The sequence below is a fragment of the Strix uralensis genome, chromosome 3 (genome assembly GCF_047716275.1).
Source record: "Strix uralensis isolate ZFMK-TIS-50842 chromosome 3, bStrUra1, whole genome shotgun sequence".
Classification (NCBI taxonomy): domain Eukaryota; kingdom Metazoa; phylum Chordata; class Aves; order Strigiformes; family Strigidae; genus Strix; species Strix uralensis.
Window position 1 is genome coordinate 66,573,310 of NC_133974.1, and position 15,897 is coordinate 66,589,206.

The following is a 15,897-nucleotide window of genomic DNA, read 5'->3' on the forward strand; positions in this document are numbered from 1 at the left end:
AGAGAAGAAAAATCTATTGTATTTTGTAATTCTAAAAGTACGTTAAGTGGCTGCAGAAAATGAGCTCCTTCTCTGTTATCTTGTTTCCCGAAGAGTTGTTTATGGAGATAAAAGTGTATTAACATTGAATGCTTCCTGGCCTAAACTCACACTGATAAATGGATACAGGGTTTGAAAGAAGATGCTCTTTCCTGTGTCACTGATCTAGATTACCTCACTCCAAGAGGCATCTGTGGAACTGCAATGAACTAAAAAAGAAAATCAGGAACAAAAGCTAATAGGAAAGGAAAGCATCTAAGAAAAGAGGATTTGGAAGAGATGAGAATCAGTAGTATCAAACTAACTGCCCCTTTCCTCAAAAACAGCAAGACAAATTATTAAAGGCAGACATCTTTTGTTTAGAAAATATACTGAACTCTAAAAATAAGTTTCAACATAAATAGGTAAGGACTGATTTTTTTTTTCCCAGTAAGGTTATTAAAAGTGACTGATGTATACAAATACTGACAAACATGCTGAGTTGTGTCTTGAAATTCTCATTTGTGTAAAAACAGAAACATAAATTTATCAAGGCCTACTGACCTGATTCTGTTAGTGATCAGCAGGTTGTGTTTTACAACCAAAATTTGGATCATGACCTGTAAATTCAGTTCAATCTGTAAGAAACCAGGAGTGTTTGCTGTGGAGTTCAGTGGCACGTTAGAGTCTTACAAACCACATACAACATACTGAGACTTCACAACTACATCACATTCTTTGTATTTTGTAGTGGATATTGATTGTTAATGCCTATTCAGTACCCCCATTAACCCAAGTTCATCATGGTTACATTGCCATTCAAAGTATTTCACCTTTAACATGGCGTATATAGGGATTCTGAAGCATCAGTGTGTGATGCTTAGCCATTTTTCATATGCTTCAACTCTTGAAACATTAGGTATTTTTACTTTTAGTTCTAATAATTACAGAAATTTAAAAATGCTACCTCACTCTCCTCACCTTCCCAAAGCAGGTAGAGAACTGAGTGTCTGTCTTTCATTTCTTCAAACACAGGTTCATGATTTTTGCATCTTTCACATAAAAATGAATTACATATTTCCCATAAAAGGCAATAAGCCCAACAGGCAGATGTGGGAATGCTTTGTCCACATAAAGGCTGCTTATGAGAAATCAACACTCCTGTTTTCATGTGGATAATCTCCCCAACTATTCCCTTGTGTTAATACCAACTACTGTAACAGGTGCTTTGAGGGTATGTTCTTCTAGAAAGGAGTTCGTTTATCACAGGAAAGCTGGGCACAGAGCTCACTTCTTAAAAATGAAGATGGCAGCCAAATTTGGCCTAGACTACACCAAAGCACATGAGGATACCAGCAGGCTTACTGTGTGTTAGGGTTGTTCTAACTGTACTTGCATTTCATCACTCCTCATGCGATCGAATCTGGCGCTTCATGTCAGATGTCACATACACAAATCAGTTCTTTCTGTATGCAGACACCAAGTTCTGAGTTAAGAGGCTGTTCAGGATTACTAACACAGAAAAGGAATACATTCCTTTTTAATTACAAATAATTGAAGTCACTGTCAGTGATCTATGCCTTGGGCATCTCACTATTGTCATCACAAAACATGGGCTTTATCACAGCCCTCTCCACTCACTATAAAAACCATATATTTAATATGGAGTACATACCAAATCCTTGATTGACTGCCCAGAAGCACCAACCAGCATGCAGCATAAAACATCCAATAGCAGGAACAAGACATCAGAGCAGGCCCCACGTAACAACTGCACTGTAAATGGAGAGAAGATGTTTTTGTTAGACCAGTATCAATAAAGCAGAACAATCTAAACACAGTTATAGGCTTCAGCAGGCTCACAGCGAGTTGTGACAGGCTACTGATTGTTACAGTGGATGCGAACAAGCTGCATCAGCTGGCATGTTTAAATTTGTAGGTGCCAACCTAGAAAGACTTCACACTGGTTGCATGTTTGCTTCTTTGCTCTTAAGAATGTGCTGCTATTGCTATACCTTATAATTTCTTTAAAACTGTTGAAAGTTTGCAGGAAAAAAATACTACTGTAAATCACACCCTTTCAGCTTTGCTTTTGAAAAAGCAGGATTTTTTTTTTTTTAACTTGGCAGCAGAAAAACTGATTGTGTAACTCTTTAAAGAACAATGCTCTAGACGTTCAAACTACTGGAGATAATTTCAACACAAAATATAAATCAACTCTCAGAATGCAATGATTGATAAGGGTTACAGAGTATATGGCACATAAGAAACAGCATCAAAAATGCAAATATATGTGCTCACATGATTTGAATTTTGGTGCACAAACACCTTGGTAGAGGAGCTCAACTTCTCTCTTTATTCTAATTAACCAGCTGAAACATCTTTGCCTTCTGATGCAGCAGTGATTGTTGCCTCCTGCACCAGAAGCACTTGCAGCAGATGCACTGTAAATTCAATGTCTTTAATTTAGCGGGAACCATGAGGGTTTTATCCTAAGAATGTGACTAAAATTTAAAATTGGCAGGAGACTTGGTTTCTAAGGCAAGGCAATGCCTTTTAAGTTCCAGATTGTCCTGAAAAAATTGTTCTCAGAAGCTCATGAAACCACCTCAGCAGATGTAATTTAAACCTACAGCCATGGATTCAAAAAGGCATACAAACAAAAGACAGTGGTCCCCTCGAAGCAGCCTAGCACTCAAGAGGTTGCTAGTCTGAAATGGAAAACTTGATAGCCATTTCTTAATTTTTGTCACACACATTTCAAAGTTGTAGCCCCTTGGGCTAAATCTACCTTGAGAGAAGATAAAAGTATGCCAAGCGTGGATTTGCAAGAAAAATGATTACCAGTAATTTGTACTCTACAAACATCAAAAGTGTGGTTTTAAACTCCCTGCTCCCCATATGACAACAGCACTTGGAAAAGGCTTTCTCTGCCATCAAGCCCACTAAAACATGGTATAAAAATAAACAGAGTGGCTGAACTGCCTAAATTCATAAATCTGCAATCCCACATTATTAGGTAATGAAGTTAGGTTTTCTGCCAGAAAAGCTGGGTCTTCAATAGCAAATGAAAAACATGTTAGAACAGAACACATTATTACTTCTGTAAATGTATTTAGCCAAAGAACCACTGGTGAGCTGGATCAGGAGTAGAACCAACACTCCATAAGCTCTCTTTGGGTAGGGTTTCAGAAATATTTTCAAGCCTCCAAAATTGTGCGTGCTGGAAAAAAATCCAGCCTGGCAGAGCTGTAACCCTGCACATTAGGGCGCTACTGACTCTTCACTCACTCTTCCTAGTGGAAAAGTCTAACAAATAGCAGCAGGCTGTGACATTAGAAGACTTTTAAAGCATGAAATATGTGGTGTCTTGGAACTATCCAACACTTCAACATGATCATCACATCTCTTTTGCATGGATATATGTTTAGGCTGGCAGGCACTGTCTACACAGAGTTTGAAAAATACTGAAAAGATGCAACTAACACAGCTCCCTCTCTAGCAGGACAGTATCAGGGAAATAATTTTTTGTCTCTAATCTCCAGCTCACTTCAGATTTAACTCCATAAAATAAATGCTTTTGCAACAACATGAGTATGCCAGAAGGAAGGAACCCAACAATGCCATCACTAGAGTCCCTTGCAGAGCCTGTACATGCTATGGTGTCACCCACTCTAGATTTTGCATTGCATTGCTGTAGTGGCACCACTTCACATCACTGGTGTAGAGTCACCACGTCCTTGTAAATGTGCACATGGTTTCTGCATCTGCAGTAGTGAAGTGATGCCACTACAGCAATGCAACGGAAAATCTAGAGGTGACAGAGACTCCCCCCAATCCGAGTAGGCTGGGGTTGGGCAAAAGGCTGGGAGAGGACACAGCCAGGAGAGCTGACCCGAACCGACCAAAGGGATATTCCCAAGCTGAGCAATAAAAGCTTACAGAAAGGAGGAGAGGGGGATGTTTGTGGTTATGGCATTCGTCTTCTCAAGCAACTGCTATATAGTGTGCCGAGTCCTCACTTCCCTGGAAATGGCTGAACACCTGCCTGCTGATGGGAAGTCATGAATGACACCAAACAAGAGGTGGAACAGATTTTAGGTGAGGGGTCAGTTGAACTTGGTCCAATAAAACTGATGCAAGTAAAACAGTATTTCTTAATACCTAGAGGAAAAAATAGCTTAGTTATTTCAGTATCTGGTCTCACTTTAACAACTTTGTTGTGCTATATGTATTTACACAATGTTTAGTTAGATGGTTGTCCCTGGCTCTGATATCAAGGCATTCCTCTCTTCTCCCTAGACTGGAACCCTTATTAGCAGTGTCTTATGATAAGTAACTGCTGAATACAGAAATTGCAGAGACTGCCTGCTACTGCTTACAAAGTTTTTTCTTCTGGTCAGTAGTAAAGCGATCAACATTCCAACCAGAGTAGCTCTAGAACTTATATTGCCAAGCTGGGAGACAAGAAGAGAGCAAGGGATTCTCAACTGGCAATTCTCACCATTTTTCTCTGTACAAAAGGCCTTAAGTAAAACTGAGCCTGAATTCCTGTGCCAGCTAACTCGTATTTTTCCTTTTAAAGCTACCAACATGATTAAATATTCAAAAAGGCATCTGCCTGCTCCCCAATGAATGGCATACTCCAGGTGTATCCTGTGACTGATGGTCTTGTTCTCAGACTAAGTACATGATGTCAGGATCCTGAAGAACAATAAAAATGAAAGCTGCACTTCATTACCTACAGCCAAGAAAATCAGTTTTAAATTAATACTTCTCCTAATGATCCTTCTCAGCTAGGTTTTGAAAAACAGTGACACACTTTGCTAACACTTACTAAGGGATTAAGGCCAACCATATTTAATGCAATAAATATTAGTTTTCTGTAATAACACTGTACTTTACAATTTGTTTAAGCAGGTCTCGGATTCTGGAATAACTGCAGATCTCTCTAATGCTATATCTGGTTTGCTAGAGTCAGTTACGATAATTTCTAGCTTGATTTTTAATTTTCTCCTAAAACAACGTTTATAAAACAGTTCTCACATTGTCTGTTTTTGACTAGTCAAACAATTGCTTGAAAAGCTTTAGTTTTCCAATTCCTGAAATAAACAGTTTGACTATAAATATGGAACATTTTTTGAAAAGAATAGTGTTACTAGCTTAGCTCTTACAATTTAGCTCATTTCCTTTTAGTTTTGACTAGGAATCTGCAAGTTGTTAAAGCCTCATCAACCACTTTTAACACATGCAAATAGATACAGTGGATAAGCACAGCTGTTTTATGAATTCTTCAACATAAACAACGTGTAGGAGTCACTATGTACAGTGCTGGGATAAGGACTACATTAATTCAAATATGTATCACATTGACTCATTCATAGATAAAGCAGTCACCTTATTGTTGGTTAATAAACAAAACCAATTGGTATTTGTTTTTTTTCCCCACTACACAAATTATATACACAGAGCTCAGAAATGATTCCTTCATGGAGTGTGACTTGGTTCATGCTTTCAAGTGTACCGCTCTCTCTGTAGAGGCTAGCGGGTCAGTTAATCCACTTACCTGCCAGTTATTGGGGTTTAGCTTCAATGTCTGTTTTGGGTCAAATTGATGTTTCATGGCTCACCATACCCTCTTAACGGACATTCAAACCTCTGTCAGAAAAACACTGCTCAGACCGCAGCAGTGCTGCAAAGAAACACAGATTGCCATTGGGCTCTTACAAGAAAAGGAGGCATGAAGACAGATGAGCCAAGTTTGCTTCTCGTAACTAAAGTCTGTCACGCAGGATGAATTCACACTTACAGCTCAGGATGCAGAGCCTTTAAAAGCATTTTCGCAGGAGTTTGTTACTGCAGTAAGTTTGGTTGCATTGCTAACGCTAACTTTAAAAGCTTTTAACAGAATAGTTATAACCATTGTAACACATATATAATTAAGACTTCTGCCAGTCAAAGAAGTTGAAACTATAGTAGCTAGATCAGTGAATAATTTTAAAAGCTTAATGCAAGTAAATAAACAATATATTTCCTACTCAAATGCAAAAAGGTTTCTATTTAATTCTCAAACATATCACAGAAAAGGTATCTGTGAATCACAGGATGAGTGAGAACAACATGTAAATCACTAGATATAGTCTACAAGCAGTGAAATTATTTTACATTGTTTTCTGTATATTTTTAAGCTACAGTTTACTAAATAAATGCTAGAAGATGGGAATGACCAGGAAAATAGATGTACAAATGCACATACCAGTATTTCTGTAGCAAGTGCTACTTTTTGCTAAGCAGGTGCCTAGAGATCATTTTTATTTTGGCATTTGTGAGCAGAATTCAGAGCTGAATGCCTCAAGGAATGCATAATTTTGATTTGTGTAATTTTAACAACAAATAATCCTTGCCATGAATTCAATTATCTGTTGTTCTTGTCCTCTGATCAAAATAATCTACAGATATTACAGAGCAGAAAAAATGTTTTAAAAATAATTTTGTTGTTTAAACCATCATCATCAGAACTAAGTGAAACTTGAGGTGGTGCTGCATTTCAGATGTTAGTCCCTAACACTACAGAAATTTAATACTACTCAGTTAACAGCACCAAAATTTTTTTCTGCCTTACAGTGAAAAGTCCTGCTCCATGCAGGAATACAGAAAATACATTTTTCTTCAAACAACATTAACATGACATTTTCACTACAACTTCTGATCTATCCTAGAATAAAAGTTAAAATGTTTTAATAAAAATCACTGAAGGCCAGGGCTGCTGATACAGCTTTAAACTCAAGTTTAGGTTGTTGATTTGACACTGTAATAACTTAGTAAAGAACACAAGCTTTTTTCAGGATCTCTGAATTGAAAGGGTTAATTGTATCTGAATAAGTGCAGGACAACTTTTCAATTATGAGGCCATCACCCTTCTGTTTTACAATTATGCAAGTGTTAAAAAAAAATCTGTTTCTTCTCAAAGCATGTAAAGAAATTATGTTTTATCACCTTAGTGTATTGTTCTAAACCTCCACCAATCACAGATCTTCTATTTTAAAAGTTCTTCTATTTCAAAAGTCAGAAACAACTAATTTGGATTTTAGGGTGAAGACACAGCAGACACATGAACCAAGATTGCCAGGGAGCTGCTCACAAGTAAGAAGATCTATGTACAAACACTGGAAATTGTGAAGAAGGTTTATTTTATTTCATGGAAAGCAGCAACCCAAGTCCTCTTAATGTTCAAGCGATCTTCTCTGACACCGCGATCTTACAACTGACTAAGTGTGCCCTACCAACTAAGACAGGCAAGCAAGAATCTGCTCAAAGAGCTGCTGAGATGGCATCCATTATGTCAAGTGTCTGGAAGCTACAATGCTCCCTGGGTTACTGGACTGAGAGGGAAGCTGTTACTCCAATTTTGCTCATACTGCTGGCTTTTCACAGCCCTTTCCCTGGAAGATGGTTGTTTTTCTTTTCTTCAATGATAATCTGTAGCAGCAAAAGATAACACAAGTCAAGAGCTCCAATATACCAGAAATGACTGCAGCTCTGATTCTGCAATGAGACCTGACATAGTAGATTTCCATATTAGCACTGAACTTTGCTGAAGTAAGGCTTTATACAGAGACTTGTGGCACATTTCCATGAAAGCTGTAAATCTCTGTAGTCTAAGTTAAAAAAAAAAAAATCCACGTGATATTTCTAATGGCTGATGTTAGATAGAAGTTCTGAATCTTAAAAAGTGAATCACTGTAATAGATCATAATTTCTTATCACCTATTTGGAAATACTAAGTTTAGTATGAAACCTCCAACATTAAAACAAAAAACCCAGAACATGAAACAACTGAGAACAACTAAGTTTTCACAAACTGGAAGACTGAGACCAGAGCGAATGAAAGAAAAAAAAGAGTAGTTTGCAAATAATCTGACCACCCTGATCAGTGCAATATTGCAGCACTAAGTCAAAGGCCAAAATAATGAAAAGACTGTTCTAGTATTTTGAAATTTTCAGTTGAACAGTGAAGCATGTGCAGATACAGGAAACATTTGTAGGGAACTCTAAAAATTGCAATGCATCTGTGAAAGAAAACAGGGGTATGTTAGAAGGAAATGAAAATCAGCGTTCCAGGTTAAAACCATTCAGACTACCATTGCAACAAATAAAAATGGTTTCCATTTCTGTGTCAGGATTTTCAATTTAATTTAATGTAAAGTAAAACCCAGAGAAACTACAAGTACGCATTTCTTAAGTTTTGAAAGTTGGCAATTCAGCTGGTTCAACACGTAACCTTGGCAGACCTACTTTAACATTTACTGGTTTTACAATAAAGCATATGCAACCTAGTTGAGAAAAAGTCTACAGGCTAAAGTTATAAGCATCTTAATACTTTCAGAGCAATAGTAAGGGGCTGAATAGGCTACCAAATCAAACAAGGTCTGAGATCAAAGCTGTACTTTTATAAGGTGTCTTGAATTCACAGAGATCCTGATGATCTTAAGAGCAAAACCAGAAACCTCTCACTGAGTTACCTCCTAACTCAAGAATGAAAGAGAGTAAGTCTTAATACTACAAACATATGCTAAGCACCAGTCTAGAAAAAAAAAGTAGGCTGGAAATGTTTTTAAATTAGTAAAATTAGTTTTGAAAAGCCCAACTGACTTGGCTTATATTTTACAGGACAACAATTTCTTTTGTTCTCATTTGAAACCTAGGCAGATCTTAAGATATTCTGACAGAAACATTTTCAGAGTAAAGTCAGCCCAGACCTTAAGCAAATTAAGTTCAGTCTACCCCTTCAAACATGTACAAACTTCTTCAGCAGCATGCTTTATCCTGCAGACTCAGCAGTTTGCAGGGTAAAGTTGAGATCAACAACAGAAGTCCACATTTCTTGTGCTGGAAATTAAAAGGAACTTCTCCCAGCTTGTTTGATATGAGTTAGTTTGAACGAAGGTTTGATTCCACAGGATCCCAAGTCAGGACTGAAATTTTCTGAAGACAACTATGAGCAGATTGTAAAACCACATGAAACAAGAATGAATTTTGTATTAAGACTGTTAATTTTATGCAACTTCACTGCAATGAGATGTACTGTACTACTACAAGTTTGCATCAGGCTGTACTTTCACCTTAAGGTTTCAGGAACGCACTTAAAATACAGACTTGCTTGGAAAGAAAGCTGCATTCATGCACAATTTCACATGTCTATTGGTAAATCTATATGCCCAAGTGAGGAGTACACAGAAATTCACATAATTCACTGAAAGTCTCACTCAGTAAATTCATTTCAAAGTTACCAGCTTGATCATCCAAACATGGATGCAGCATAAAAACTGCAAATCTCAATCCTATTCCTACCTAATTTAAACAGACTAGGCAAATGTGTATTCAGGTTTACAATTAAGCATATGGTATCAAGTACTCCAGGTGGACAATAGCACTATGTCTACAGATACCGCTACACAGAGTTGCACAAGCTTCCTTAGGATCCAGCATTCAACCTGTTTTCCCCCCATTTTTCTCTTATCCTTACTGATAGTTATTTAAAGTGTGAGGACATGAATATAAAACAATACATTATAATGTCATCTTCATCAAAGTTTTAAACCCAAAATTCTAGCTTGGAATCAACATCATATCTATTTTCAGTTCAGTTTTTGGCAGTACTCACTTTGTATTAATTCAGATCAGGACAGCCTTGAGTTGTGACAGTTGAAATGCAACCCTACTTAAATCAATAGATAAAATTGTTTTCCACAGCAGAACAAAAATTTTCCTACTATTCTACATGCACAGCTATTTGCAAAAAGGGAGTTTTAAAACTTCAAAGGATTCCATTGTTTGAAAAAGCTACAGGAAAAAAGGATAAAAAATCATTCACAAAACATTTGATACTTTCAGCATGACAAGTTCTAAGAGATTATAAACTCTAGTGTTTCTTAGTGCACCTATGGAAGCAATTTGGCAGAAACCATAAAATCCATCAAAATGACAAGCCTCTTAATTTTGATAAAATTACATGTGAATTAATACCGCTTTTCCACAGGAATTGTCTTACTTCAACACTACTTTATCTCCAAAGTGCAGACCAAACCAAGGAATATATTCAAGTGCCCTTCTACAGCAAAAGGACCTCTTGATTATTCTATAACCTCTTGGTTCCTTCAGAAGAGAAAGCAGGTGACCAAGGTCCTTCATGAGGGCAGTGAAAGACAATGGGATTGAAGCTCTAGGAGAAAGGTTTGTTGTAAATCGCAGCACTTTTTCCAAAGGCAGATATACATAACAGAAATTAAATTTGGAGGCACATGACTTCTGCATTTTCTGATAGAATACATTGGATTACAACTTCCTATAAATTCCTTTCATAATCTTTTTCTTGAAATACACACTGTATTTTCATACTTAGACTGAACTCAAGCTCCGTATCAGTTCAAGAAAATCTGCAAAATAAGGCATCACTTCGTACAGGGTGCTGTGTTTCACAGCAGTTTAATGAAACACACTCCTAAGATACCATAAGGGTTCCCAAAGTATTTCCTTCAACTTCTGCTGAAAAATCATGTGTTGCTGAAGCTACCTACTATCCATACCTTTCTACTAAGTCTGACACAGTCAGTCATGTACATTACACCTTCACAAGTGTTCCCATACACAAGTGTTTACAGCAACTGCAGTAATGCTTATTCCACTCCCCACTCCCCCAGCTGCATGTCAGGGCAAATAATTAATTTTAGCGCCTCCTTTCTCAATACGCAACTGTTCTTTTGAACGCTAGTCTTTCATATTTGCCTTTTGAATGGATACTAAAGACAACAGGCTCCATGCCGAAGACATTCCCAATTCAAAGTGCTGTTTCTTACATTTAACTTGTTCCACCCCATGGGCCATACCCTCTTCTGTCAGTTTAAATGCAGAGTCTTATTTGAGCTCAAGAGAGAAATACAGTTAGACCTCCGAAGTTAGATGACAGAAAGCAAAACCCACCATTGCTGCTATAGGGGATATATCAGTTTACATACATTGTAGAGCAGGAGATACCTCTCTCTGTGAGCTCCTCAGTAGAGTGGGAAACAAATACTCCAGTCATGTAAGGTTCAACAGCAGTATTGCTAGAATTTGGGTTTTCATCAATATACCACTTAATGTCAGTTTAAATTGATTTCACTATTTATGATGTTTTGTTCACTTTCTAGGTTGCTCATAATTAAGACCAGTCAAAACAACAGAGTAATTCCAACTGCTTCCAGATAAGATGCATTTGTAGCATCTGCAAGAGTGAAAGTGTCAAGAGCATATTCCACCAGAGATGGAAAAGATTTCATGTAGCTTTCTGTTCTACAGTATGCTGTTGAAGTGTGATAAATAGTACTAATAGTCACCTTAAAACTTTGGATATAAGCTGTGAGATGACAAATTTAGTATTTTGTAGTTACAACTCTAAATCTTTGAGTATTATAAGGAAACAATGTTGTTTCTGACAATAACTTAAATGCAAGGCGCTGAATACCTATGTATCAGTAAGCTGGAAAAAAGCTACTGTAAAATCACTTTGGAATACACTAGCAGTGTACAACCAGGTACAATTAGTGTGCAAACAGCCCCGTACAGTTTAGGTAGAATTAGTGCACAACCTAACCTTAAAGCAGGAATTGCAACTTTAAAACCCATGTTGCCAATTTAAAGAAATATTACTGAAAGGAAATTACAGAGTATTAAACCCTCCCCCCAAACACATAACTGAATTGTGAAAAGCAATCAATTCAAGGACTTGGGTACTAATTATCAGGACAACACTGTATAGTCTCATTTGGTTATTAGTATATAGACATTTTTAACATTGTTCTTATGCAACTGCTAGTTAGTTGTTTTCAAAGACTATTACGAGAACATAACATTTAATTTTTTTGGTTATTTAAGAATGAAGTCCTCAGTTTTCATGCGTTTTATTCTAGAGAGCTGTATTATAAATGGTTAATACATCAATATGCATGGCAAAACAAGCTGTAATTCTGCTTATGAAATTAAGTTGTATGTCTCAAAAAATGGAACTTTGGGGAGTTCCATGAATACTCAACTGCACACGAACTACTTTGTAAAACATTTAAGCAACTTAAGCATGCAAATATGTTTAAAATACATAAGTTATTTTTTAATCTTCCACGCAGAGTAAAATTGAATTGTTATTACTCACTTGGGAGTAACATGTTTTTGTAACATATTACCATTTCATGAAACTACATTCTATTAGAAACTAAGACTAGAAGGAGTCAGGAGACAGTGATTTTTTATTTTATTTTTTTCTTTTAGGAAAAAGTCATTCAGACTAGGTCATCCATAAAGTTGCATTTAGAGACAAACTCTATGCACAGCTAAACCCAGGGGAGAAACTCAACTTTGCCCTAAATGCAGAGTGGAAACACAGCACACCCCATCCATAAGGGACAGAGACACCTCACACAAGAAACAATGCTGCAAATTTATTTTCTTTAGTTTTAAGTTTTTATAACCTCAACTTTGTTTATCCCACATAAGACATTTTCAGTAATAAGAGATCCTCTAGTTCATGTACTATACAATTGCAAGTAAAATGAGGGGCATGTGAAGTACAAAAAAAATTGAAAATACTAGCTTACATTGGGTAGACTTAAATACTGCTCAAAAAAAGTAGCTTTTCAGCTTTTTTAACTTTGCATTTTGGAAATCTTATCTACAGTCCAAAGATAGGCAATGAATGGAGAAAAAAGCAACTCCAAAGCAGGTGGAATGAAGAAAGAGGTACTAGTAGGAGAAACAAAGGAAATGTAAATCAAACGAGAAAAGAGACACTCCTCGAATCACAAAGTCCAAAGAAAAACATTTTGCAGGTGTTTCAGAAATGCATGCTGCTGTCTATCCATCCTAGCTTTAGTAGTCTACGTTTATACTTGCACATAGAGAGCACACCTCTTGTACGGTACATAATTCCTTGCCCCAAAGAGCTTACAATCTAAGTTCATATAAAAGAATGCATCAAGTAGCTGGATGAAGATCAAACAGATGGAGAGGGAAATAATTTTATAAGGGATTAAAGTTGGGTTACATTACTAAGTGAGGTAACTTCTGAACATCATTGGCAGTGATGTTCTTAAGACATAAGTAATTTTTCAGTTAGAAGCTCTTCCGATCATGAAAAACTGGTTTAAAATGCACTGAATGATGCATTAAAAGTAATTCACAAAAATTCTGAAAAATAGACTTTTTGGCAAGACACAAAAATGTTCAGATTGCCTAAATTCTTCATGAGACACTATCATTCTACTAGAAAGATATGGATGTTACAGAAATTCATATGTACATGTCACATTTGAATGTAAAAGGCTTTTTACATTTAAGCTTAAAATGTTAAATTCTGATTTAAGATTCCTGCTGCTATAAATATGGGCTTAACGCTTAAATATTAATATGAAAATAGTATATTTTAAAAATGTATTTTTACCTTTAAAATAAACTATGGACAAGATACAGCTGGTTTGAAATCAACTTTAACTACAGTAAGTGATCCACTTTTTCCACTTTTTCAAACACTGTTTTTGTTACTTGACAGCTATAATAAAGTGATTAGTTCATCAACTTCAAAGGTTTTTTTTTTTTTAAATTTCCCTAGTTATATCTTATTTTTTGAAGTCGAAGTCTTGGACTTTATCTACTAATTGGCAAGACATAGTTGAAATGTAATTTGTATGTAACCTTTGTGCCCATTTAGCTATCATTTCTTAATCCCTTTACATGCAAATAGAAAGTACCATCTTTCATGCAACTATGACACCCGTTTCTTTCATTCCAGGAAATCTTGCTTTGGATTATATATGTAAGCCACCTGCAACACTACCATAACATTTGAAAAAATGTTGAAATAGTTATAGTAATAAAAATTAACCATAATTACCCAGTCTGTATACGTTAACCAAAAAGAGAAATACTTTTTCACTGTAACAAACAGCATATCCAGCAGAAAAATCTGACTTGAGCTGTCCGTTTGAAAGGGAAGCAGATGTTAAGAGAATTTCATTTAAGCACCGAAGAGAAACAGTGAGGATAAGGACTGCTAACAGGAGAACCATTTAGTTTTAATTTTGAAAGGTACTCTGAAGAAAATCAAACCAGAAATGAAAACTAAAGAACTATACATTTGTTTGACCCAAGTCAGTACTAGCATTTACTATTTAGAAGTTACAACTGTATTAAATTTGCTTATAGGAAGATATAAAAGGAGTATAGCCACAGATTACCAAGAGAATTTGATCATTTCTGACCAACAGCTAAAAAATGAGGCAAGAAAATGGTCAAGGGATTATGATCAACTGTTTCCCATACATGCCACAAAATCACAAAAAATTCCCTGCAGACCTGTAATAAAACCCTCCCCCCTATTTGAATGAGTTTCAATTCCCAGGTAAAGATGAATCAACAAAATTAAAATATTGTGCTGTTTTATTGGTGTAAAAATCACACAATTGCTAGTTCTGATTCTGCAGAGATACATCCATGCAGTTAAACATCTATGATCCCACAGCCAGAAGAAGCCATTAAATAGAATATCTGCTGTTAGTCAGCAATTAATGCAAATTTACATATGAGATCAAAAGGTGTGTATCGTACAATATACAACAAATCCTAATACAGTACATCAACCTGAATAGCAGGATACACTCAGGGAACTCTGTTAATAGTGAAGCCTGTCTAAATGCCAGAGAAATAAGGCCTGGAAACAAGATGACAGAAGGTACCCCAGAATTCCTAAGAAGCAAACTCTTCATTTTTTGTTTTATTTTTTTTTTTTTTGCTGGGAATTAGAAGTTCGTAGAGGTATTGACACATTACTTGACAATACAATTTGTTATAGTGAAGACTGGTGGATGTGATCTGTTATTAAAAGGTAATGTGTGAAACATGCAATTACAGGTGGTGCTTAGGTAACGTGTAATTAATATGTTGGGGATTTACACCCAACTCTTTTCACAAAAGGAAGGACTGAAAAAGGTCTGTTTGATAGACTACCAATTATACCATAAATCTTTATACGCATGCGGCTGAATCAGGATCATGAATGGATAAAATGTGAACACCTGGCAATCTGTGGTTACATACTCTATAATGTATGCAACAAAAACACAAAACCAAATCCAGTTGATATGGCAAACAGCCTGCAAGAACTCTGTCAACCTGATTAGGTTGGTTTATTGCAAAAAGGCAGGCTTTCCAGAATTGTGAACAACTTTCCAATTGTGAAAGGCAGCTTAGGCAGTAACATCGGCTGATGACAGATTACTAGTTTTTCCTCTTTTCTGGCACAATAAAATAAATGCCATAGTGAAAGAAGAGTTTATGTGCTTAAAGTTTAAAGTCAACTGATTAGCAATCCTCTTCTGCAAAGATGTTTCAACGGGAAAAAAGAAACCACTAAAGAATTCCAGTTGGAAATTTTGGCGACAAACTCTGCAAACTCAAGTCCAACAAAGATCACGGATGCCCACAGAAAGGTATGTGAGAGGCAGTGTCACATTCAAGAAAAAAGTTTTTTTTTCTCTGTACTGAAATTAAAATACTTAAATACAAAAGTGGACAAATTGACAAAACAGAACCACAACATTTAATGTAGAATAGAGTGCACTGAGCTAGATGAATGGATCTTTAAATAGGCTTTGAAACCAATACCCCTTTCAAAATTAGTAAATTCACAGTTAACGGCAGTAGGCTTAGAGGTGAGAGAAAGGTCGAAGTTGTTCCAGTTGGACTTCCAGGGAGATTCTCTCTTCAAGAACATCCTACAAAAGAAAGATTTTCTACTGACTTTCCGCAGAGAATGAATATTAAAAACTTCCTCATGCAATCAAAACTGGTAAA

The 15,897-nt window shown here is 36.3% G+C and overlaps 1 protein-coding gene across 18 annotated transcripts in view; it reads right to left on the bottom strand.

Annotated features, from left to right (window-relative positions):
• Positions 1–12,476: 12,476 nt before the first annotated feature.
• Positions 12,477–15,897, bottom strand: part of REPS1 (RALBP1 associated Eps domain containing 1) — a 68,867-nt gene continuing 65,446 nt past the window's right edge. For all 18 annotated transcript variants that reach the window (XM_074862675.1, XM_074862669.1, XM_074862671.1 and 15 more), the window contains one exon: positions 12,477–15,818. Coding sequence is in view for 17 of the 18 variants with exons in the window: in XM_074862669.1 (XP_074718770.1) it covers positions 15,750–15,818 (69 nt within the window). In the remaining variant the exon portion in view is untranslated. The remainder of the gene's footprint in view (positions 15,819–15,897) is intronic.